General features: G+C 44.7%; 1 protein-coding gene across 1 annotated transcript in view; it reads right to left on the bottom strand.

Moving 5' to 3' along the window:
* Positions 1 to 26226, bottom strand: part of LOC111149097 (SEL1L family member 3) — a 99873-nt gene that overhangs the window by 47874 nt on the left and 25773 nt on the right. Inside the window, exons 6-9 of the mRNA XM_022506013.1 lie at positions 23641 to 23699; positions 15954 to 16086; positions 13585 to 13717; positions 11911 to 12051 (exon numbers count right to left, since the gene is read on the bottom strand). Of these exons, the coding sequence (XP_022361721.1) occupies positions 11911 to 12051; positions 13585 to 13717; positions 15954 to 16086; positions 23641 to 23699 (466 nt within the window). The remainder of the gene's footprint in view (positions 1 to 11910; positions 12052 to 13584; positions 13718 to 15953; positions 16087 to 23640; positions 23700 to 26226) is intronic.

Genomic DNA, 26226 nt, shown 5'->3' with positions numbered 1-26226 from the left:
GCTTTAGAAAGAAGAGGGAAAAGCCAATTAAACCACCTGAGTTATTAATATGGCTGGTTAGGCAGAGCCTTGAAATATACCACCTTCCAGGGAGGTAAATTAAACCCTTCAGGGATGCCACGTGTCATTCTGCAAATAGCTTTTTCTTTGGCACTGAATGACAGCCTAGTATCCTGGGAAAAAGGATATGCCTTATATATAGCTGAGAAAGAGCCTCCAGAGAGTAATTTACTCAGTGTAACTCACCACCAAATCAGGACCACCAAAAGTTCCAGAGAGACTTTTTTTCTCTCTGAGACTCTCGGAAGAAGAACGTGTTTTACCTCAGAAATAGTTCCTAGGTGCTGCTCTAAAGAGTTGAGCAAACGAAACTTATTTTGAGGTGCTTTCTTATCTTTCGCCTCCAGCTTTTCTTGAGGGTTTCTAAATACAACGAAAGGAATGAGTCAACTTTTACGGAGGGCTTACAAAATGCCAAATACTGGATTAGGTGTCTTATGTAAATTATGTCATGTAATCCGAACAATTTTATGAGGTAGGACTATTATTAGTGCCCTCACTTTTCCAATTAGGAGTTTGAAGCCTGGAGACATCAACTAACCTGTCCAACATTACAAAACCCAGCCAGTGGCTGAGCCCAATTTTGAGTTCAGCTTTGCGAGGCATGAAAGCCATTCCTACTTACTCTGCTGCACCGACTTGCTGATGAATAGGCAACCAGACGTCTTAATAAGTACCTTACCACTACGGGTAGAACCTTCTCTATGCAACTGCCTTCAGCTGTATGATATTTCCTTTCACCTAACCATCCCATAAATCTGATAAACATTTAAGCCCAAAGTAGCAAGTTATAAACAAGCCATAGCCTTATAACGTAAGGGTGACAGTCTTCCAAAGTATGCCTACACCATTCATCTCTCTCGTTCCTTAATTTAGGCAACAAATGTTTACTTTCTAATCTTTGTATCTATTAGATGATATGTTACAAAGGACCATACAGGATTGTATAGATATTATTTACGTTTAAAGAGACATGGTCAAATCTTTAAAAAAAAAAAAAAAAGGAGACATAGTCAACTTATCTAAGACTAAAATTGCATCTGCCTAAAAGTTGTTATGTCCAACATTTTTCTTTTCTTTTCTTATTCTATCCAAAATAAAAATGTTACTAATAACTTTTAGGAGGCAACAAGAGACCCATTCTATCAGCACTCAACTAAGGAGTAAACAGTGATGAATCTCCAATGTGGGAAAACTGAAATGGGCAGGTCTGAGATTGGATTTACTTAAGGGCAAGTCCCTCGCAGAGTCCATGCTAAAAACAGAGGCCATTGGGATCCAAGGATGATATTGCAAAAGCCAAGCCATTGGTTACGAGCTGGTGCCAGTCCTTTTGAGCACACAAGAGGGCCGGCTGCCCCGAGTGGGGGACACGTGCTTCCACCTGCTGAGCTGCGGGAAAGGAGCCCACCCCTGCCCAAACCAAGGCAGTCTCATCTCCTGGCTCCTGGAACTCCTCACCCCAGCCATCTCCTAGATTCCAAAAAGCAACAGCGGGGTCTACTTTTACTCTCTCGATCCCAAGCAATAGATGCTTGCTGAACATGAAAAAATGACCTCACTGAACAAATGGAATTTACTTCTCTTTCTGTATTTTTTAATCCCTAAAGAAATAGCTGCTTGTTTATGAAAAAAAAAATCAAACAATACAGATTTGTATAAAATAAAATCAGAAGTGCCCTCTTTCCCAATCCCTCTTTAATAGTGAAGACAAGCATTGTTAAAGGCTTGGTGTGTATGCTTCCAGAATTTTCCCTTTGCACAGACTAAAACTCATATACACATCTATCTGTACTGATACACATGCATTTTCTTTCCGAAAGCTCCTATAATTCTGACCCTCAACTTTCTTGTTTAAATTAACCACGTATCATGAGTATTTGTCTGCGGCTCTCAGAAGCCCATTCTTTCTAAAGCTTTGCTAGTATTGCATTCTGTAGCAGTGCTGTGTCCCCAGACAGTTCTCTATTTTTAGACCCTTGGGTTGCTTCCAGTGAGTTTGCTATAACCAACAACGTGGCAGTGAACATCCTTGAACATTTCCCTCTGCTCATCTGTTGGGATATATCTGAATAATAACACCCTTTTTCACCAGGAGTCTGGGGATCTCATTTTGGATTTTCCCTTTGAATAGTTGAGAGAATTCCATCCTACCCAACCATTAGGCAGGATAAGAACCTTCTCCACTGGATTTATTATGCACTGCAGCACTCAGATGAAGTTGCAAAATAAATCCTACTCCTACCTATTCATACACTTACTTTTAAATATGTACTCATCTCAGATGCACCTCTGTGCATATTCTGAGCAAAGCAACATTAACATTTTGTTAATGATTCATCCCCACCTCACCTGCTCTGCCAAACACCTAACCAAGATGATCAGTTTTGCCTGAGTACCCGCAGACATGGGTTTTGTGGGCTCGGAGGAGAGAGGAGACTTCAAACCAAATGAAGCTCCAAATGAAACACTTGCCCCAGCTGACCCCTGGCACAGAACCCCAGAAATCATTAGCAAGAGTGCGCAGGTAGCCGGGATTGCTGGAGAACAGAGAGCAAAAGGGGAATCCTTCACCAAACTCAAAGCCTTAGCACAAAAAACCTGCAGACTGTAAGCGAAGCAGATTGAAAAGGCTTCATTATTTCTTTTACATATTAAAACTTCTAACTCCTCCCCCAAATACTACCAATCAGTATTTCCTCTGCAGAAGAATCTAAACAAGTTTCTGCACTAGTGAATCTAATAATAAAAAAAAAAAGTCTAAAGTCAAACTGCTGTTTTTGCACATTCTTTAAAGTTCAAGTTCCAACTGCAGCAGAGAAGCAAAGCCAAGCTACCAGTGGTGAGTAAACTGGCAATTTCAAAATTAGTTTAATGAAATTGTTAATTTTACCATCTGGTTTAGCATATGCATATTTTTTTTCTAGTCGATCTGTAACTAAAAAACATGCTTGTTTATGGAGATGAACGGGCATACTGAAACAAACACACACACAATAGAAGAAGGAGCCACGTTCCCATTTTCTGGCTTCCTGCCCCAGAAGCTAAGGAAACAAGAGCCCAGCGCCCCAACTCCTTAACGCTTCCTATTTCCCCAGGAGTGCGGCATTGTTTGTTTTGCTCAGTTTTTCTTTTCTACAGCGATACCAATACCATACAGCGGTCATTGGCAGGTTCATCATTAATGGAGGCAAAAAGCAGAAAACGAGAAGGTGGGCCCTTGCTGGGGAGCTGGAGTGGGCATCTGATGGAGCATTCAGGAGAGAGGCAGACTCCTTCCTCGTGAGAGGGATGGGGGGTATCAATAGGAAAGTCATTTTTAGCTTCAAGCCTCCAAAAGGTGGAACACATCCAAAGTGCAAGTTGGAGAGGGAAGAGGAAGTGAAAGGAGAAAATGTCATGTAACCAGAAAAGGAAGTTCTCACCCAGTTTACTCTGTAAGAAAAAAAACACAGCATATTCCTCATCTGCATCCTGATCCCATGAGCCCCAAAGCCCCAAGGAAGAGGCTTATTTCTCAAGAGTAAACTGATTGGGGAGCTTGGGTGGTTCAGTGGGCTGGGCTTCGGATTCTTGATTTTGGACTCAGGTCATGATCTCAGAGTCCTGAGATCGAGTCCTTTGTCCACGCTCATTGGGGAGTCGGGGAGTCTGTGTCTCTCCCTCTGTGCACCCCCACCCCCACCACCAGCCCCTCCAGTTCTCTTTCCCTAAAATAAATAAATCTTAAAAAAAAAAAAAAAGTAAACTGCTTGTATTCTTCTGTATGCAAGTTTTCCGGGTTTGTCCCCGTAATTTCTCTCCCTCCTTTCTCCATCCCCTCCTCCCCCAGGGCTGCCATCACGGGTCCTCTGGGCAGGAACAGTGTGGCTCTCTCTGTTTTCTTCTTTGTGCTTCTGTGTATTTGTTTTAAAAAACGATAATGTATGCTTTCTTAAATAAAAATAAAGATGAGGGTTTTTCAATGAACGGCACTGAAAATAGCTCTTAAAGGACACAGTATCCTGGTGTTATTAAGAAACATTACTGTATGTCTACCATTTCCGTGCTCTGCATTTTAGTGTTTCCAAATATACATTGCAATTGTTGGGGAAAATAGGAACAGTCAAAAGCAAACCAGTTAAGGCCAGCATCCCCTTGGCATATTGCGTGGGGCCTCCTCTTGCTCGGCACTCAGCACTCCTAAGCCTGGGGCAAGGCAGGCCAGTCCGGAACAAAAACAAAAGGAGCAAGATGCAGATGGCATCAGCCTGGGAGGCGAGCCCACCTCAGACTCGGCCTCCTCCCGAGACCTATTTGCTGGCAGACCTTGGACTTCCTGTAACCACAGCTCGTGGGTTCAGAGCTGCCCAGTCCAGAACCAAGGGAGGGAAGGGAGTAAACAGTTTTGGCCTCAGGGCAGATGTCCACAGGGGCCTGCTGGCCAGCTCACCTGTCCCACCTGCCTGTCCCTCCCTGTCTTGGCACCCCACCTGCAACTCAGTCTTTGTAGCTTTCCTCCCTCCTTTCTACCCAAAACAGCTCTCTGGCTTTGAGCCCCACATCCACTCCCATCCCTGCATCCCCGCAGCCTCTGACCAGCAACCCCACATCCCCACCATCTCTCCTCCCTGGATGTTGGAGCCCCACTCAAAGGGTTTTTGAATTCTAAGGGTTCCATTTTGATGAGAAAGTTGCAACAGGAGAGTAAAAGAAATAGCCAGCACACCTCTTAAATAATGAAAAAGCATACACCCTAGAATCCTACTATCCTAGCATTGGAAAAAGCCCAAATGCTAATAGGGCAATTTCTATGCTCTAACAGCAGCCATTTTCCTAAAGAATTGGAGGTTCCCCAGGAAATGACACAGAGGGTGACCAATCAGAAGTCCTGAAGTCTTGAACACGGGGTCTCCTGTTGGATGCCGCCCAGAGTCTGGACCGCTGTGGACCTGGGGACAGAGCGGCACAGGAGAATTTCCGTGCCAAGGCAGGAAATCAAGATGCAGAGCAGTGGCTCTGGAATGCCGGGAGACAGGAAGGGTTTCTGCCACATCTATACGCACGGCAGATGAGTGCCCCGAGGAACACTGCCATCTTTAATTCAAAGGTGTGCCTACTCTGGGAGACAAGGAACACGTCCTGTGATTCTTCAGAGTGGGAACCACCAGTGGGGACAGCTGAATTTTATACAAGGTTAGCACATCAGCTGTCAACATTTAAGAAGCCTCCCTCCTCCACAACCCCTGGCACTTGGCAGAGAGTTCTGTGTGGGCTGGAGTAGTTCTTTCATTACGGTTGCCCTGGGGCCCACCACAGTGCTGGAGGGATCCAATGCATGGGTGCCAAACTGGGTTTGCACAAACCTTGCTTGGGGCTGTCTTACATCCGGGCACCTGTCTACTTCAGCAATTCAATACCAGACATATGAAAGTGAGAACCATGAGGGCTACATTTGGGGAATTCTTTTGTAATGGGTGTGCCTAAGAAGGATTCTGGGCTACTTTTATTGTTGGGGAGAAATTGGAAAGCAACTTGCTGGCCGACCTGGGAAAGAGAACTGTGTTTGCAGAGGTGTCTCAGAGCCAGGACAGCAGCTCCTAAGAGAGAACAGGCTGAAGAAGTGTGCAAGAAGTGAGAAAAATGTAGAAAGAAGATGAATAAGCCCAGAGACCTCGATTTGTCTGGATTAGTGTCATGGCTTGGCCAGCGTAGATCTTGAACCTGTCAACTAGTCAACTAGTCAAATTTCTCATCCAGTCAGTGATTCACTGACCCAACGAAGACATTTTTAGTACTGAAAATGAGATCACTTACTCATTTGGAGTGCATTCAGTCACTCAACAAATACTTATTGAGGGACTTCAAAGAAAACATAGATCCCATTCCTGTCTTTGAAGACTTATAAGCTCCACTGTGGAACCAGGCAATTCCACAATTATAATGCAGTAGGACAGGTCCTGTGAAGATAATATCCACAAAATGGCAAGGGGAGCATGGGAGGAAAAGTCATCTTCCTGGGGACCCAGAAAAGGTGGTGTGAGGGGGCGGTATTTGAGTTGGGACTTGAAGACTATTTGTAGGTTAGCTGAGGAATGCAGGTGGATGAAGTATGCTCTTGGAGGGGAAGGGTACAGAAATGTGCTGTGTAGGGTCATACAGAAGAAGGATCGATAACTAAGCACCTAACACAGCTAGCACCACCACTGCACACACCGTGGACTGGAAGTAGAAGTGGGAGACTTACACTACTTGTGTTCCCCTCAATAAGCTTGTGATTACGCAAGTGATAGAGACACAAACAGGATCCAATAGTTACAACTCAAGGTAGAGTGAGATGAGCTCTATTCAGGCGACCCTATCCCTCATGGCCATATGGGTGCTTCGCTGTCCATGAAGCTCTCTCATAGCCTTATGTCATTTAGGAGGGCATCATCCTTAATTGCCATTGAACCAAACTTGCCCCAGTACATAAATGACAAACATAAATTACATCTCACACCCACGAGGATGGCCAATTCTCAAAAAAGCAGAAAATAACACGTGTTGGCAAGGAAGGAGAGAAATGGGAACACTTGTGTGCTGTTGGTGGGAACATAGAATGGTGTAGCTGTTACGAAAAAGAGTACGAAGGTTCTTCAAAAAATGAAACACAGGATTACCATATGATCCAGTAATCCCACCTCTGAGTCTATAGCCAAAGGAATTGAAAGCTCAGTCTGGAATAGCAGCTCTATTCACAACAGCGGACACGCAGAAGCAACCCAAGTATCCATCGACAGATTAACAAAATGTGGTACCTACAAATGATGGAATGCTGTTCAGTCTTAAAAAGGAAGGAGATTCTGACACATGCCACAACAATCTTGATGGCCTGATGCTACGGGAAATAAGCCAGTCACAAGAAGACCGATACTGGATGAGTCCACGTCTATGAGGTATCTAGAATAGGCCAAGTTCATGGAGACAGAAAGTAGAAGAGTGGTTATCAGGAGCTGTGGGGAGGGAAAATGAGTTTGTTTAATGGGCACAGTTTCAGTTTTACAAGGTGAGAACGTTCTAGAGATCTTGCAACAACGTGGATACACTTGACACTACTGAAGACGGTTACGATGGAGAACTTTATATTACATGTATTTTTAACCACAAAAAATATATTTTTAATTACAGTCCTGTAGGAGTGATGGTAAAAATGGTGATTTTTCTTCGGCAGTAGGAAAACACAGCTCAGACTTTCGGGAACAACGGAGAGGTGGTGGCCAATCCTGAGCTCGCCAGGCTGGCTGCAGGGAATGCTGTATCTGCTCCCTACTGGTCGTGGATGAAGCCAGTGCTCCCGATTGCCCACCCCCTGCAATGTTCTCATCTCTCCTTTGAAGGTGCTGTTGGCTTAGCGAGAGAGCAGACGATCCGTCTGAAATCACACAGTGCGGGGAAACCACACTCTGAGGTCTGAAACACGCATGTGTAGTGGCCTGGGAGTGGAGTGGCCGTGTATGTGTGACAGGCTGCCAAGAAAAAAATGACTCTGTCACAAAGAACCAGAAATCACAAGCCACTGTCTTAAGTGGTTTTCTTTTTTCAAAGTGCTGGGGGAAAAAATAATTCCACAAATTCATCCCCTTGGTAGGAACAATGGAGCTGAAGTTTTCCTTTCTATTGACGTAAAAACTATCATTCAAAACATGGCCCCATTTTTGTTCTGTGCTGGCTCACGGGGGGCACTTGGTCAACATCTGTGGAGTGATCAAATGGATGGAAGGTTGTGCCATGAGCAACTGAAAAAGTTTCTCACACAGTTAAATAAATTCCTTGTCTCTCTTCCTGCATCCATGGAGTTCCCGCAGCCAGAATTCCAAGCACCCAGCATCTGATACTTGACTCCATTCCCAGAGCTTATCTCAGATACAAAAAAATGTGATATGATAAGGATGTTCTAATGAAGTCTACTAGTGAACAGGATGGGACAGCTCGGGGCAATGGCAGAAAACAGAATGTAGACATAGTTCTTACTAACTAGAGTTGTCCAAAGCCTCCAAATCCAGTCAGACACTTACGGCAAGATGAACCCAGAAGGCCACACTGGTCTACGTCTATTCCTTTTACAGGAGACCCAAGTAAAGATACCTTTAAAAAAATATAAACTTGGGGGCGCCTGGGTGGCTCAGTGGGTTAAAGCCTCTGCCTTCGGCTCAGGTCGTGATCCCAGGGTCCTGGGATCCAGCCCCGCATCGGGCTCTCTGCTCAGCTGGGAGCCTGCTTCCTCCTCTCTCTCTGCCTACTTCTCTGCCTACTTGTGATCTCTGTCTGTCAAATAAATAAATAAAATCTTTAAAATATATATATATATATATATATATATATATATAAACTTGTTTTCTTAACCTCAATTTACAAAATCAAATGCTCTGCATTTCGCTCAGCCTTGTTAGAAACTGAACACAATGTTCAACCCTGGTCTCTCTCCAGGGTGAGCAGGAGGACACTGTGATAGCCCCAAGCAAGGGCAGTGTGCCAGGTAGAGAGACGAATTTTAATGAAGAGTGCGCGCCTGACCTCTGCAGAAGGCTCCCCGGTCCTTATGGACAGGACAGCATAACCTAGAGAAACTGGAGCTGAAGGGGGAATGAGGGCTTGAGGTTCATTCTGGAGATTTGCCCACCCTTCCTACGCTCTCTCTCGGCCTGGTCCTTGGCTCTAGGAAAGGGGAGGGGGTGAAGGAATGCAGGTAGCTGGGTGCCAGAGGGAGGCAGAGACCCTGGTGAAAGATACAGCCCCTCGGGAGACATTCTTTGGCGCCGTCCCAAGCAGACTTGGCCCCAGAGGCACTCGAACGGCTGGCTCGGCACCAGCAGTGGGCTGTAAGTGGCAGATCCGGCTTTGGGGCTTCCCTGCTCACCACAGATGGAGCCCCCCGAAGGCCCAGCAGGGGTCAGCAGAACATGCTGTGTGCTGCGAGGTGACGGCCCCCCCCAGTCCCACAGCTCGGGACACTGTGAGGTATAGGAGCTCACAATTTGGGTTTTTAATTAGATTCTGTTTCCAGGCCTCCACGGAGGAAAAAAAAAATTCTAAATTCTTATAAACAAAACTTCTGAGCTCTAAAAATAACATGAAAACATTTTTATTGAGAGTATTTCCTTTAAAAAGAATGGGTTGTGAAAATGATTCACTCCTGCTCCCAGTCAGTAAAACTATATTTAAATATGATCAGAAATCTCAGAAAGCCTATTTTGATGTGGGTGTGGCCTCAGCCCATAGAGCCTAACCTATCCAGCACGCGGGTCCAGCATGAGCAGCGGAAACCTGGGGACTGTCTCTGCCGGGTGACAATAGTAACACTCACACAGCAATGGTTCTCATTGTTGGGAAGTTTGGCCTCCTTACAGACATCTGGCAAACTCTGGACCCTCACAACTCAAGACCGGGGTCATGAGAGGGGAGAGGGGGATCCTAGTGTCTAGTGATTGAGGCCAGAAATGTAGCTGACACACAGGACAGACCTCCCCTCCAGCACCCCCGCCCCGCCCCGACAAGGAATTATCCAGTCCAAAACGTCACTAGTGCCAAGATTGAGAAACACTGCTTATTCTGAGCGTCCCATAGGCCGATTCTGTTTCATCTATTTTATATGCATCAATTCATCAAGTCGACAGTAGGAGAGTGGTTGTACCATTATCATTCCTGCTGCACAGGTGAGGAAGGGGGTGCAGGGACATGGAATGACTTGCCCAAGGCCACCCGGCTAGTACCTGCTAAGCTAAAATTGTAGACGAGCCTCCTGGCTGCAGAGGCTACGCTGTCACCCGATTCCACACGCCTCCTTCTCCTTGTCCTCCTTGCCCGCATCTAAGCAGTCACACATCCTTGAGAGCCAACCTCTTTACACCCTTTAGCTCTGTCCCCACCACCCTGTCCCATTCAGGCCTGCATCCTTGGCCTGGACCACAGACCACCAAGGACCCGCTGCTTTCCAGGCACACCCCCCTGTTCACCTCCCCCAACCTCCCGCTGTTACCTGAGTAACCTCGGAACCCAAGTCTGATTGCATCTCTGACTGCTGCTTAAAACCCTTCAACAGGCCCCTGTCGCCTATAAGGTGAAGCACAAATTCTCAGGATGCCATCGGAACTGTAAGCAGAATCATACCCTCCGGGCCTTCTCCTGCCTCCCAAACACCTTGCATATCATTTCAAAGGCGATGTTATTCCCATCTCTCCGTCTCTACTCTGCCTCTGATATCCAGATACCCTGTTTATCTGGCAAACACCTACTGACCCTTCAAGAATCAATCCCACTGTCCCCTCTTCCAGGAAGCCTTCCCTGACTACTCCCTTCCTTGTGACTCTACCACTTACTCCCACCACTTCTATTAAAAATGCATCACCAGGGGCGCCTGGGTTGCCCAGTTGGTTGAATGTCTGACTCTTGGTTTTGAGATTTTATTTATTTATTTGACAGAGAGAGAGAGATCACAAGTAGGCAGAGAGAGAGGCAAAGAGAGAGGGGGAAGCAGGCTCCTTGCCAAGTAGAGAGTCTGATGCGGAGCTCGATCTCAGGACCCTGAGATCACAACCTGAGCCGAAGGCAGAGGCTTAACCCACTGAGCAGATCCCATCTTGGTTTTGGCTCAGGTCATGATCTTGGGATCATAAGTTCAAACCCCATGTTGGGCTCCACACGCTCAGCATGGGGTTTGCTTGAGATTTCTCCCCACCCACCCACCCACTGCTCCTCCTCCCCACTCACACTCTCTCTCTCTCTAAAATAAATAAATAAAATCTTTTTTAAAAATGCATCACCATTTTTCTTTGTTTTCAAGTCTGTCCCTTCAGGGCAAGGAACTTGTGTTATTTTACTTCTCTCTAAAGCCTAGCCAAGTAACTGGGCAGACACTCTGCAAGTATTGAATGAATCAAAGAAGAAATATCTGGTATGGTTTGGATTCTTTCAGGCCAGAATAGATTCCCTTTGCCCTTTGTCTGCAGCAGGGAATCTCTTCCATTGAACACTGACATTGTTAGGAAGTCCTTACATGACACAGAAGCCTTGACTCAAGTCTCACCACTAAGAGTTATCATCACCCCCCTTCTTCTCTCCTTCCCCAGGTTGAACACCTCCAGCTTCCCTCCTCTTCCTAATGATGTCTGTTATCATTTCAAGATCCCTTGTGGCTCTTACAGCGTGCACTTAATTACTAAGCCAACCCCAACTGTGATGGGCCTAAGCAGAAGCTAGCCATATTTGGGAATTATAGACAGATTCCCGAGATGCGTTTACAGTGTGTACTTCATGTCAAGGATCTCAAGTTCCAGGGCCTAAGGGCCCAGGCAGGTAAGCTCCAGGAAAGAAGTAAGCGGGAGGTGCTGGATTGGGGGGGTAGGAAGGACTGGAAATAGACAGGCCACACCTGTGACAACTCTCACTTCTGGAACCGCGGCTAATGTAGGAGACCCAGCGTTGCCAGATCTTTGGGGTTTTCAAGAAAAGCTAAACATTTGCATTTTTATGCAAGTTTTTAGATACCAGCAACTAATTTTTTTCTTTAAAATGGACAGTCATGTACATGCCAAACCAATTGCCTTTGGTGGCCAGCTCTGGCTGCCGGCTGTCATTTGTGGCCTTGGCTTTAAAAGAATGGCTGGAGTGATTCCTAAATTTGTTGTTGTATTTGGGGTTGTATTTGTATCTGTATGCACAGATACACTGACTGTTGTGGACATACAAGGGCAGAATTTAAATGTGAAGTTAACCTAGAACTCTAGGGTAAAAAATCACTCTGAGGCGTACATCACCAAAGAGGGTGAACAGAACCAGAAAAGAGGGAGCCTTCCCAGCCAGGGTCCAAAGGTGAGGCAAAGACACAATTACCTGTCCACAAGCCCATCTCCAGCAAGGCCTGGAATAAGCTGGGGTGCCGGTCTTTCAGCTCCTTCTCCCAGGGGAAGGCTTTGCACGTGGAGGGTCTCCCGTACCTGAGCTTCAGGTCCAGGTAGGAGTTCTGGAAGTCACCTGCAGGCAAGGGAAGCACAAGAGAGCCCTCCCCTCAGAAGAGGGAAGGCCTCATCCTTCTAAATCCCTCCTCCCCAAGAGGAACTAGAAATCAGAGGTCAGACTTAATGTTCCTGGATGTTGGTTTGGGTCCATTAGGGATTCGCCATTGGCTCTGATGCCTCTGCCTCGAGGTCACAAATTCAAAGCCATGTCCAAGGGAAATGTGCCAAAGTTGCTGATGGCTGTTGAATAATTCCACAGAATGAGCAGCTGGCCTCAGACTGTTCCCCAGGAGGCCAATATCTAGGCCATTTTGTTGGCAGTGTGAGTTGAGGAGCAAAGCACAAGGACCCCCAGGGAGGAAAGGCGGTGGATGTTAGGAAAACCTTCCAATGCCACCAAGCAGAGCAGCATGCAAGGACGGCCTTCCAACTCAGAGTATCTCTCCTGAAATTACATCAGTTATCAAAATCAGTTTCTTTCCTGTTTGGGATATTACTATTCCTATATATCTTCCCCCTCTTCTGACAGCATCATATTTTCTGGATGAGTCAGCTGTACCCGCAGCAGCTGGGGACCAGGATTGCCTATTCTTAAATTAAACGGCAGAGGCACTGGCTTTCCACGCTTCCCTACAGCTTCGTCTCCTCACTTGCTGAGACTGTGGTCTGTGAACCCTCCCGGACTGAGGCGTGCTCCAGAGGCACCCATCCCTGCACTGCCGGGGCTGGGGAAGTTCAGCTCTGGAGAGAGGGAGACGTGTGGGCAGGATCGCCCTACTCCGTTCGTCTTTGCGGATGGCAAAGGCCCCACGGGAATTTCTCTTCCAGAAGGAACATATGGGACTAAATCTAGTGCCGCCATATCAGGCAAGAAGATCTAAGCACAGAGAAATTTACAAGTGCAGATCCAAGCCAGAATATTGGAAGACAGGCCAGGAACCAATTTTTATAATCAATGACCACCCTGTATGAGTGAAGGATGCCTCTGCAAATATGAACAGGCCTGAAAGCAGTCTATTTGAAATGCATTCCTTCTGCTGGCTATTAACGGGGTCTTCCAGAAAGAATCAATTTCAAGGATTAAAAAAAATAAAACCGAGCTCCAAACAACAAAGTCACTGTTCAACATTTCTGAAAGCTAATATTCAGATATTAATGGTCCAAGACAAAAGTGCACCGATGGGGAAACATTTCCAATGATTAATTTATTTTCCAATTCACTTTTATTTTCTTAGACTGGCCAAAGATCCCATTATGGATGGGAAGAAAGCAACGCGAGGCCCAACATGCTCTCATTTGTATTCTTAACAGGAATCACATATGGTTGAAGCTAAGAAGCAGGTGTGGGGTTCCTGTTGGCCGTTGATCTGGTTGGAATCCAGGTGGAACGTACAGGGTCCCCCGCCTCAATCCGTGAAGGGCTCCACGTCGTATCTGTTCGCGCCACTCAGGTCATATTTATTCTATTTTAACCGCGTTAGAAAGGAGCCAAACATGTTGACACAAACACGCAGAGCTAAAAATTGCCCTGCTGGAGCTCAGTACTCACATGCTTCTTGTTGCCTGCCCCCTTGCTGCACCGTGGATACGTACACAGACACTATTTCTTGGACCTCAGCACACCTTTCATAATACAATTTGAGCTGTTCAGCAAGTGGCTTCTCAAGGAGGGGATTAACGATCTACAAGAAGGCAAGAAAATCGAATGAACAACAACTGTCATCAAACTCCCATCGATACCTCGGAGGCTGTGTTCAGGCGGATTTTCTTCTCCCATTGGTGTCACCAGATGGCCTGCCTGCACACAGACTGTCGACTCTGGATCAGCAGCAGGAGGGTATAATTCAAGGGCACACTAGCTCGGTCTGGTTCCCTCTCGCTGCTTTTGGTGCTACCTTCTTTTCTGCAAGAGCATCTTAAATTCCTTCCCAGAGTCCGGGCCTCCACCCTCTTCTTTCCCCTCATCACGTGCTGTCCCTAGACAATCACGTTCCTCTCTCCTTCAGTCCCCAAGGGATGCCAACTCTCCCCGTGCTGTGCCAAGCCCTGCAAACCCTCCTTCTACTGGGCAGGCTCCTACTTGACCTCCAAGAGTCAGGTCCAAGGTCATTGCTTGGGCACCTCCCCCATGTGTGTGCAGATACGGATGTCCCCACCTCAGCCACCCAAAAACACTTGCATGCGAATTAGAGCATGTACTGTGTTCCTTCATGACTTTGGTGTTTAAGAGGCAGATGGGGAGCTTTTCCAAAACAGAGGCCTTATCTCAACTCAATGGTTTTCAAAATCCAGGTTGTAACCCATTAGAGGGTCATGAAAGTATTTCAACAGGTTGTAAACAGAAGTGATTTTTTTTCTTTCTTTTTTTTTTTTTTTAAAGATTTTATTTATTTATTTGACAGACCGAGATCACAAGTAGGCAGAGAGGCAGGCAGAGAGGGAGAGAGGAGGAAGCAGGCTCCCTGCCGAGCAGAGAGCCGGATGCGGGGCTCGATCCCAGGACCCCGAGATCATGACCTGAGCTGAAGGCAGAGGCTTTAAACCATCGAGCCAGCCAGGTGCCCCTGATTTTTTTTTTCTAATAAAATAGAACACCAGGGGCGCCTGGGTGGCTCAGTGGGGTAAGGCCTCTGCCTTTGGCTCAGGTCATGATCCCAGGGTCCTGAGATCGAGCCCCGCATCGGGCTCTCTGCTCAGCAGGGAGCTTGCTTCCTCCTCTCTCTCTACCTGACTCTCTCCCTACTTGTGATCTCTGTCTCTGTCAAATAAATAAATAAAATATTAAAAAAAAATAGAACACGAAATAGCAGAGTGCGTCTAACAAGGGAAAGGCATGTATTCTCAGTAAAATCTGGGTTTCGGTTTTGTATTTTATACATATATATAATATATATAGGTATGTGCATATGTGTGTGCATGTATGTGTGTGCTCAGGACATTACATAGATTTCTTCTTTTCTTTCTTTTTTTTATTACATAGATTTCTCATGTGAACCACCCTCAAAAAAAATTTGAGAGCTACCCTCTTCATCATCATGGACGCCTCAGCATCTGCACAGGGCCTGGCACATAGTAGGTGCTCTGGAAGTATTTGTTGCAAAAGGAATACATTAATATATTAATTTGTTTTCCTCTTCACAGAAATCTCTCCATAGGGGTTCTGACATGTGCCCATGGATAGTAGGGCTCTGCATTTTTCTTCCTTTCCTTTGCCTAATGACTCCAGCTTTCCCCAGAACAAATCTCGCGGGGTCACAGGAATGCATCAAGGTTCCTTGTTCAGGTGTCTGGTGATCTCCTTACATGGTGGAAAAACACACCTCTGTGAAGGGAGGCAGTGCCCGCCTCCCTGCACCAGCCCTAGGGAGCTGACCTGGAGAGCTGGACAAGCCCACCTGTGGGTGGGTTTTGGAGGTGAGGGTCACGGCATAGTAGTTCCGTCCTCCCCAATGTCTACAAGTACAGCCAACCCACTGTGGGAGTCCAAGGCCTGTGTGTCTGAAGACAGCAGCGAATGGAACCAAGATTTTAATTTGCTAGAGTGTCTCCTCTTTTGATACTTTAAATAATAGCACATAAAAGAAGCTCTACCAAATAACTAAGATTCTCTCCTTTCATTAGCTTAATCACTGGATAGGCAACAGCCTGATAAAAATCTACTCTATAATTAAGCTAGTAGTTATTAAAACATAGGAAGTAAATGGTTTCCATTTCATGAGTACTAAATGAACCAAATCTTAACAGAAATCTATTATCAAGTTTGCTGGGGGAAAAGCCTCCATATTAATTACTTTTGATGACAGAGCCAACGCGAGGTCCAGCTTGGGTAAATCTTTTGTTTACATGAGCTTCCACGTCCTACAGCCACATGCCCATCATGACTGAACTCCCAGAAACTTCTCGATGCCCAGGGCTCACCTGTGCAGGGTGCAGAGTGTGGAGACGATAGTACTTCAGGGGTCCAAAAAACCCTTCAATGCCGGCCACATACCTGCTCCCTCCGATAATGAAGTATCCAGCAGTATCATTATAATAGAAATCCTCTCTGAAGCTACAGGAGAACAAGGAATTAAGAGAGCCCTTGGTCTGAAGCAGATCTTTAAAAAAGACTCTTTTATTGACCCTCCTCGACTTACACCCCCAAATTTCTTCACGTCCTTCACACTGAATTCTAGCAGATGAGACCGTGGTGGGTCAGACACACTTGGGCTAGGATCCTAACTCTGCTGTTTACCAGCCATGTGACCTTGGGCCTGTCCCTTACCTTCTCTGAGACCAAGTTTTCTCATTAGTAAATTATCTCCCCAATACTTAGATTCTTAGGAGGATTCATGAAATGTAAAGGCATGTGCCCAGCAGAGTGCCTTGCCCGTCACAAATATTCAGTACCTGCCAGCTTCTGATATTGGTAAAATGGTTTGGGATTGGAATTCTTTGGAATCACTAGTCTTAATTGGAAATGTTTTGCTCTAAAAGGGGGGAAAAAACCCACCTTGTTGAATGGACAGAAGGTGGCTGTGAAGGAAAACTAACAACATATCCTATTAGATCAGAACCTGAGGGAAAATTCAGACTGAGAAGGAAGAGGCTGAATGCCAGAGCTCAGCACAGGTGGTGTGCTGGAAATCTGCTTTGTCCTGAAAGACTTGAAGGAGTAGGAAGGAAAACAAAAGGGACAAAATGGGCCGGCAAGAATCAAATGCAAAAACTTGTTCCTTACTGCCTTGTTTATACGCCCCAGGCGTCTGTCAGGCCATCCAATGGACACTAAATGTGAGCCTTTTAAAAATATATAGCTTAAAAAGGGAACAGAGGGCTCTGTGTACTAAAGGGATCTCCAGTGTATTAAAGTGAAAAAAAGTAAAACAAAAGTGTGGAAAAAAGAGCATATACTTTTTATCCAAGAAAGAGGAGAATGGATCTTTTTGTTGTATTTGCATTTTAAAAACTCTGTTAAGTACATACTGCAAGAAATTAATAATATTTCCCCAGGGCGTAGGAGGTAGGGGATGGAGTGGATGGGGACAGAGCTTGAAGCAAGACATCTAGCTGTCTATCTTTTCGTATCATTTTGATTTTTTTTTAAACAGCCCCATTTATTGCCTATTTAAAAACTAAAATAGGGTAGGTGAAGGAGGCGGTATCAGACCTACGAGGACAGCAGGTTGGGGGAGGACCAAGAAAAGCATCAAGTGAGAAGTCAGGCAAAGAGGAAAGAGCCAGGGAAGACAGAGGGCAGATGGAAGCAGACGGAAAGAAAACAAAATGTCAGGCAAGCCGCCAGGAGCCCGGCGAGTCGTGAGAGCAATGGGCCAGGGTGATGCCAACAGGGATGGAGGGAGATACCAGCAGTTAGATCAGAAAAGCCAAGCAACCTGGGGTTATCCCAAGAGAGGGGATGTACTGACTGTTACCAAGGAACCCGAACTGTAGCAGGTTCACCCGGCTGGAGAGGAAGACAAAAGGGAGAAGGAATGAGACTCTGACAACGTCAACAGAAGGCAGCAGAAGTGAATGCTTAGAAATTAGCTTTACACGAATGCAGCTAAAATGGAAAAGGAGAGCTGCTTCTCCCGATATTTTTCATTTCAGAATCTCGGGCTTGATGGTCTTTCTCTTTATTTTCCACAGAGACCACAAAGTTATTATCTCCGAGAGCTGTGAATTGATTTTGTTTTTCAAGACCGTAGAAAGATTTAACATTCCAGCCACCGTCACCACTAATACCTGGCTCTTGATGGATACAAAACGCAAGGCTTCTACAATAGAAGCGCGCTTAACGGAACTCGGCTCAACCAGCTCTCCAGCGCCCCTACTGGCTATCCCTGCAACGTGCTGGATGCTCGCTGGTCAGAGCCCACTCTCCGGAGGAGCCTTAGTCTTCTGTCGTTTGAATAAAGATGACGGTAGTACCTACCTACTGGGCTGTTGTGAGGATTAAATAAACTGATATTTAAACAGAGCAGTTAGAACAGTGCCTGGCACATAGTAGGCCCCATAACTGGTAACTACGGTTATAATTAGTAACCTAATCCATTGCCGGAATGCAAACTTAGTAAGAATGAGAAGTGTCTATTCCCAAACTTGACAGTGCCAATTGTATGGTCATTGTAATTACACAATTTAATGAACTATGATGTCATTCAATAAAATATGGATTGGGAAGAAAGCATTGTTCATTCTGTAACAATTAAGTTGAATATTTTGGGTTGACACAGAAAAGAACGGTTGCTTTAAAAGGGTGGAATTAGGACAACTGTAAAAGATTAGGAAAAAAATGTAAGAAATCTAGACATATCTTGGCTTTGATAGTTTCACGAGTGTCTTTGTTCTCTTTCTATTTGTAAGAAATGGGAATTGGGTGCCATTTATGCCAGGAAGACCACAGGGAACTCCAATCGGTAGATTTGGAACAAAAGAAAGGCTCTATCTGGAAAGACTGGCAGATGAATGTACATTTCTGGGTTTTTCTAATTAAAATAAAATGTTTATGGTATCTTTTTAAATGGATCTTTGCTTTAACTGAATCTTTCAACTAATTAATAAATTACTTGGTCCCCCTGGTTCTGGACTGTAATTTTTGTTTTCTTTTTAATCATTATCATAATACAACTGCAACATTGTGGTTTATAAGAAATAAATATTTGGGGGCACGTGGGTGGTTCAGTTGTTTAAGCTTCCCACTCTCGATTTCAGCTCAGGTCACAATCTCAGGGTTGTGAGATCGAGCTCTGCATCAAGCTAGGCACTCAGTGTGGAGCCTGCTTCAGATTTCTCTCTCTCTCCCGCTCTCTTTCCCTCTGCCCTGCCCCCCATGCACGTGCACACACATGTTCCCTCTCTTTCTCCAAAATAAATAAATCTTAAAAAAAGAAAGAAAGAAAGAAAGAAAGAAAGAAAGAAAGAAAGAAAGAAAGATGTATTTGGTCTTTGTCCATAGTTCCTGGCTCACAATGCTCCCCAAACCCTTGGGATCTCCTGTTTTGAAAGTAGTAAAGATGTCTTTTGTTATATCAAAGAAGGTGACTCTGCCCAACGTCAGAGTTGGACCAGGTGGGCCAACCAGGTGACTAGAGGATTGAAAGTTTTAGTTCTACTCCCTGAACTCCAGGGAGGGAAGAAGGGCTGCAGATTGAACCAGCCAATGGCCAATGTCTTAGCCAACCATGACTATGTAATGATGCCTCTCTAAAAACCCTAAAGGACTGGGGGAGAGCCTCAAGGTTGGTGACCAAACTGAGGCCAGGGACAGTGACACACCTGGAGAGGGCATGGAAGCTCTGTGCCCTTTTCCTAGCCATCACCCCATGTATCTCTTCACCTGGCTATTGATTAGTATTCTATAGCAGATACTTTAATAAATGGGTAAATAAATATAAGTAAGTACTTCTCTGAGTTCTGGGAGCTGCTCTAGCAAATCAAATGAACCTAAGGAGAAGGTCATTGGAACCTCCAATCTCCAGAGCTTGCAGATAGCATCTAAAGTGGGGTGAGGGTTGTCTTGTAGGGCTGACCCTTCCCCTATGGCATCTGATGCTATCTCTGGATGGACAGTGTTGGGCTTGAGTTGAATTCTTGGATACCCTGCTGATGTCTCAGAATGGCTTGGTGTGGGTACGAGAGAAGCCCTCCCCCATCTTGGAACTGGGTCTGGGAATCCAAAAGGAACAGCGAAATAGGAAATCTCTCCTGCCTGCTCTCCATCCACCTCAGAGCCTCTACATTTTTCTCCTCTAAAATCCTCCATGGCTGCCAGGGATTGCAAGCACTTCCTTGTACTGCGTGTGCCCTGTTTGACGGTCATCAATTTCACAGACATAAAAGCTGAGCTAGACAGTTCCAAAGCCCAGGCCATCCCTTTTGGAAACCTTGGGCACACTGGCAAACTATTTTTACACTTATCTGGACATAGGAGACCACCTTGGTTTATTACTGCCTGGCTCCGGCAGCCTGAACGAATCTCTGATGTTGTTAAATAAACCTCACTCACAACCAGAAAATAGCTCCAGCTCCACGGTTCTTTAATAGGGGAAACCTAAACCTGCAGATGGGTTGACCCTCTCTGCCCTTAAGAGTAATCATCATCTCAAATGTCACTTCTTTGGGACCTGCTGTAAATTCTGACCCTCTTGAGTGTCCTTTGAAACTACCCTGTTCAATTCCTTTCCAGAATTCCCCATGATTTGTAATTTTATATTTATTTATGAATTTAAGATCTGTCTCTCCCACTGGTACTCTTTCCTTCCTTCCCCTCCTTCCCTCCCTCTCTCCCTTTTTTTCTTTCCTTTTCTTTTCTTCCTTTCTTCCCCTCCCTCCCTCCCTTCCTTCCTTTCTTTTTTCCTTTCCCCTTCCTTCCTTCCATCCTTCCTTCCCCTCCCTCCCTCCCTCTATCTTTTCTTTTCTTTTTTTTCTTTTCTTCCTTTCTTTCCCTCCCTTCTTCTTTCTTTTCTTTCTTTCTCTTTCCCTTTCCTTCCTTCCCCTCCCTCCCTTCCTTTCCTTCCTTCCTTTCTTCCTTCCTACCCTTGCCCCTTCCTCCCTCCCTTCCTTCCTACCTCCCATTCCTTCCTTCCTTCTCCCCCCCCCTTTCTTTCCTTTCCTTCTTCCTTCCCTCCTTTCTTTCTTTCTTTCTCACTCTCTTTCTTTTTTTCTTTCCCCTTCCTTCCTTCTCCTTCCTTCCTTCCTTCCTTCCTTCTTTCTTTCTTTCTTCCTTTCTGCCTTTCTTTTAGCTTCCTGAAGGTAAGGACTGACTGTATCCTTTTTGTTCATCATTTTATTCCTAGAGTCTGCACTGGGTCAGGTTTGTGGTCGAGGTGTTGGACGAATGAGCATATATTGGATAAATGAATGAAGGATAAACACTGTATAGGTGTGAAGTTGTTACCTGCCCCCACCCAGTGTCACTGACAGCCTTTCATTTGTGTGGAGCACTGCACTTCTGAACACTTAATTATGGATCTTTCCACACCACCTTGGCGGGACAGCAGCTATCCTTATGTTTACATGACAACAAGGAGTAAACCTATGACCATCTGAAATATCTGATGTTTAGTTCATGGGCTTGGCCCACTCTAAAACCTCTCTGATGGATGAGATTCCAAATATCCAACCACAGGAATGCCAGGTAGGCCTGACATTAACTCTTCAGCTCTTGAATTGATGGGTGAGGTCCCAGGAGTACAGGAAAGGCAACTGAGGAGGTGGCCAGGGACACTCCTGGGTCTGGGGACTGCCCCATTACCAGGTAAGGGATCATTTCAATGTTCAAAGAAGAATGTCCAATTGGTCTATATCTGAACATTGGTCCTCCTCTCTGGATCTTATATGATCACACGGAGTCTGTATTTACTTAAAACTTTTATTTTTTTGTTCATTGTATATTCCTGACATTAATTTTTTATTTCTTACAATATTATAGTAAATGTCATTTATCTCCCCCCTGCGCCCCCCCCACCCCCGGCCCCAGATTCCTATGTTAAAGTCTGAATGCCCAGACTCTCAGAATGTGACCTTATTTGGAAAGAGGGCCACTGCTGATGTAATTTGTTGAGATGAGGACACACTAGCAGAATGGGCCCTTCGTCCAGCATGACTGGTGTCCTTACACAATGCAGAATGTGAAGGACACACACACACAGTTACAGGGAAAATGGTGCAAAGACTGGGGCCCTGCCACTCCAGCCCCCAGAGTTGTCAGAAGCTGGAGAGAGGCCTGGCAGGCTCAGAGCCTAAGTCAGCTCTTTTCCCAGACCCTTCCGAAAGAGCATGGCCCTGCCGACACTTGATTTTGGACCTCTAGCTTCTAGAAATGTAAGGCAATAATTTTCAGTTGTTTAAGCCACTCAGCTTGTGGTACTATGTTCCAGCAACCCCAGCAAACTAATACAATTACCGAGTTTTTTGGCACCTCCTTAAATACTATGTGGAAGGCCTGGGTCTCCCTCCCCACCTCCTGGGCCCAGGCCTGGCTCACCCTGTGATCTCTCCATCTACAGTTCACTCAGGCCAGCATCTAGGTCCCTGGGATGTACCGTGAAAAGAAGCCCTTACACAGAAAATGAAAAAGAGCCTATGAAATCAATCTTTTGTCAAAAACGTCCTGGGGTCAGGGGTGGGTGTCAGGAGAGAAAGGAGAAGGTATTATTTCAGCCTTCACATCCCCAAATGCAAACCCTCGATTTCTGGGGCCCACTGTGCAGAGCAGGGACACCAGACACATCATTGTTTCTCCAAAGCAAATTCCTAGGCCTCTCCTGTTCCTGAACTCTGTTCTACAATAAAACTCATGTCCATTGAACTCTTTCTGACTGGCCTAAGTCCACATGGTCCCCTTTCAGGCTTCCCCTCTGTTCTCAGGCCTCAGCCTCTCAGTTCCCATACAGCTGTCAATGTCGCCCCTAACCTTCTCCTTGCAGGCTAAAGAATAACACCCTGTTAGCCTTTTCTTATAACTGTAATAATTTAATCCGGCCATGAAAATAAGAATTGTTCTATGGGCTCAGCGCCTAAAAGCCATTAGTTTGACTTAAATGTAAATTGGAATGGCGGGAGGGGAGGGAAGGGGGTGGTGGTGGTGGTGGGTGGAGAAAAGTAGGGTGTATGGCCCCCCATTCCCTTGTCTCTACCTCTCCTTGTGTTCCTTTCTTCAATAATTGGTTTCCAAGAAAATCTGGATTGTGTGAAGAGTCTGAGTGAACGAGCCTGTTCAGAGAGACAGCTTCTTGCTTGCTGTAGTAAAGTAACTACAATAGGGAGGCATGAGCCTCCCCATACCCAGCCAAAGCACCTGATACATTTTTTAAAATTATCCGGACAAAGCTGGTACATGTGTATTATACACATATACCTAAATTATACATACAAAGCTGGTAGTTTTTGTGTCTGTTTTTTACACTTAAGCATTTGACTGTGTATATATATATAGATAGATAGATAGAGCATATATAATATACACATATATTATATATATATGGTCTAGCCATGTTGAGGTATCCTGAGTGCCCAAAGGAGGTTGCCCCATGGTTCTACCACTAGAAACCCCGCTATCAGACAGAAGTGTAGAAGCAAATGTAAAAATTATGAAATGCAAGGCAAAGGACCCAGTTCTCAGTTTCTGTAACTCTTGTGGAGAATGGTTACATGAGGATGAAAAGTTACACCAATATCAATAGTTGCATGCATTTCAAATTTAGATTATGAACATAAATATGAAGACTGTCTGCTTTTATGTTTTATACTAGGGCCAAAGTTACCAACCATTCTCAATAAGCAGCATTAATACGTTATTTATTTTTCAGAATCCTTCCTAGGAGATAATTTTCAAAGAAAATGAATTATCAAGTGACATGAAAGGAAGAATTCACAATGAGATCTGGAGAGAGGAATAGTTCCTCTTGCTTAGAAAAAATGTTGTGGGGGAAGAGAGGGGAGTTTGCAGATGGAAAAAAAAAAGTGCAAAGACTGAGCTATAGGGCAGCCGCGACACAGTCCATGCTCAAGAACTGAATAAGGAAGTGTGGGAAGAACATTAGGGTTGAGGGCTAACGTTAGAAGATTTCCTAATCCTTATCCAACATAATGCTGAATAAAAAGAAAATATTGCCCTTACCTAATGGTCTGATTATGGTAGCTTTTCAAATCCTGTCCAAGGCTGGTGGTGACTACAATCTGTGTGGGAGAAATACACAAGATCAGTTAGGCCCCAACACCTCACAGCATAAATACAGCCCTGGGTATTAATTACACATAAAATGGGCTGCGTAGTCTCTCACCTGATCCATTTCTGCAGAAATAAAATGAATACTTTACTAGCCCTGTGTATATTTTAAGATTAAAGAAATTTAATTTCTCCAAATGACTTCACATCATAACCATATCCATCACACAGTTTTCCCCAGTGGGGTTCAGACACTTCCAAGCTACAAGCCATGGTTTTGCTTGGTGTACTTCTGCTCAAACGTCTGTTGCATAGGAAGAGAAGGAAGTGCGTAAGATACTACAAGGGGTTTATGAAATTTTCCTTTGATTCCATGACAGCCTTAGGGGGAGAAACAAGTGGGTGCTGAGCGTTCCTCACGCACTGCTGTTCCCCACTTTCTTTCCCTAAGCGCGGAGAATCGTCACTGTCGTTTCAACAGTGACAATGTTTTTGTTGATAATGTTGTGAGCTGTCACGCATTCTTCATGTGTCTTGGACGGCTACTACAACATAAGCCCCTGGAGCTAAGGAGTTCCTTCTGCCCCCAACATCCAGTGCAAGCACAGAGCAAGGATTTAGGAAACGTGTGCTGAGCTAATGAGGGACTCGGAGGTATGGCTACAACACTGTGTCTAGGAGAGACAAACTAACACATAAAAACCAACCCAATTCTCCATATGCAGCATGTTGGCTCAGAGAAGAAAATGACTCCAGTCAGTTGTTTCTCTAAACCAGCCACCGGCTTTAAGTCCCTGGTCCATTTAGTCCAAACAATGAGGATGGCTGTCCCACCAGAGTGGCGGATGTCATGTGGAAAAACAATAATACTATTTTGGGGACTTACAGATATATTAGGGAGATGAGATAGGATGGAAAATAAAGTAGGACAAAAGGCAAAAGTCTACCAAAAACAAAAATAAACAAAAAAAAAATCCACCCAACCCTAGTTCTTTTTTCTTTCCTTCCCATCTGGTCTTTCTAATCCTTACCCATCGTGTACTCTGCTAAATTAAATTCATCTCCGTAATTAAAGGACTACTTTGATTTGCTCTACTCTGGCTCAAAAATCTTCCATGATGCCCTGCCACCTTGGGAATAGAAATCCAGATTTCTTAATATTCAAGATTGTCGACATTCTAGCCCTACAGACATTTTTTTTCTCCTATTAGTTTTCTACAGGCTGCCAATTTCTACTCCAATCTGGTTTATCTAATAACCCCAATGATGTGCTACAATGTTCTCTCCCCTCCCCTCCAATTCAATTCCACCCAATCCGTAAGAATCTTCTCTGTGAAACCTTCCCCGAGCATCCCAGCATGAAGCGCTACCTCTCTTCCCTGAGTTAATATGAATCATTTGGTAATTAAGTTCTCCTTATGACATCCCTTCACCTGCTTAATGCTTCTCCCATAAACAGTCGATAAGCTCCGTGAGCAAAGAGCCTTGCATACATAAGGTGCACAATAAATCTGTGACTTGCTCTGATGATTTGAGACCCATTTAAGTGACACAGAGTACTGAGCTGACCTTCACCTCAGGAGCAAGCAGCAACCAAGCTCTAATGCTATCCTAATCCTTATATAAATGGAAGGCTGGACCACAGACCAGAGCTAGGTCACCTCACATTGTTAAGGAAACCAACAAACACACACAAAAAATTCCAGCTAATCTTTTACAGATTCTTCTTAGGGAGGCAACAAGGATTGACCTGATTTCTTGTCTCTCCGGGAAAAGAAAATGTGATGAACCTAAACACCAAGGGAAGCCTGTCTATTATCTAATACATGAGACAAATAACACGTCTCTTCCACTTCTGTTACTGGAAAATCACAAATCAATAAGAAAAGCTGATGAGGAAGTAAAGTAGCGAGAAAAAAGTAGCATATCGGCATCAAGTATATCAAGAAATGGAATGGTCTTCAATTATAAAACAGATTTGCCATAATCCATAAAATCTACGTTATGAGAGTTTGAAACAGTTATATGCACTGTTTTATAGTACACAGTAGATAAACCCCCTCTGTCCCACCAGAACGATCACTTAGGTTTGTTGGTTATTATTTGTTTAACACCAAACGTCAGCAGTTGTGTAACTGCCAAAAACAGTCAAACCATTTCTTGGCTGAACTAACTAATAAATTTCCTGTAAAAAAAAAAAAAAAAAAAAGAAAAGAAAAGGCATAGATCTGATAACAGTGTATAAACATGACCGATATTATTTTAACATTTATCTCCACAAAGCCTATCTCCCTTGAGACAGGGGGAAAAAAAAACCAAAAACTGAATTGCTCAGATAATTGTGGACATACAGCAACTATATTATTTACTCATTCACAATACGGTCGAAAGAAGCACTTTGGAAGTTAATTAAATGGGATGGGATTCTATCAAAATCAGAAAAAAAAAAAAATAAACATCCATCTATAAAAGTTTGATTGAAGAAGTGTAGAGCTGTAAAGAGCTTATCCTTTAGCACACATTTATTCCCGCAGACAC

This window comes from Enhydra lutris, unplaced genomic scaffold, assembly GCF_002288905.1.
Source record: "Enhydra lutris kenyoni isolate GAN:26980312 unplaced genomic scaffold, ASM228890v2 scaffoldscaffold21, whole genome shotgun sequence".
Taxonomy (NCBI): Eukaryota; Metazoa; Chordata; class Mammalia; order Carnivora; family Mustelidae; genus Enhydra; species Enhydra lutris.
This window is presented reverse-complemented; position numbering and strand designations above follow the sequence as displayed.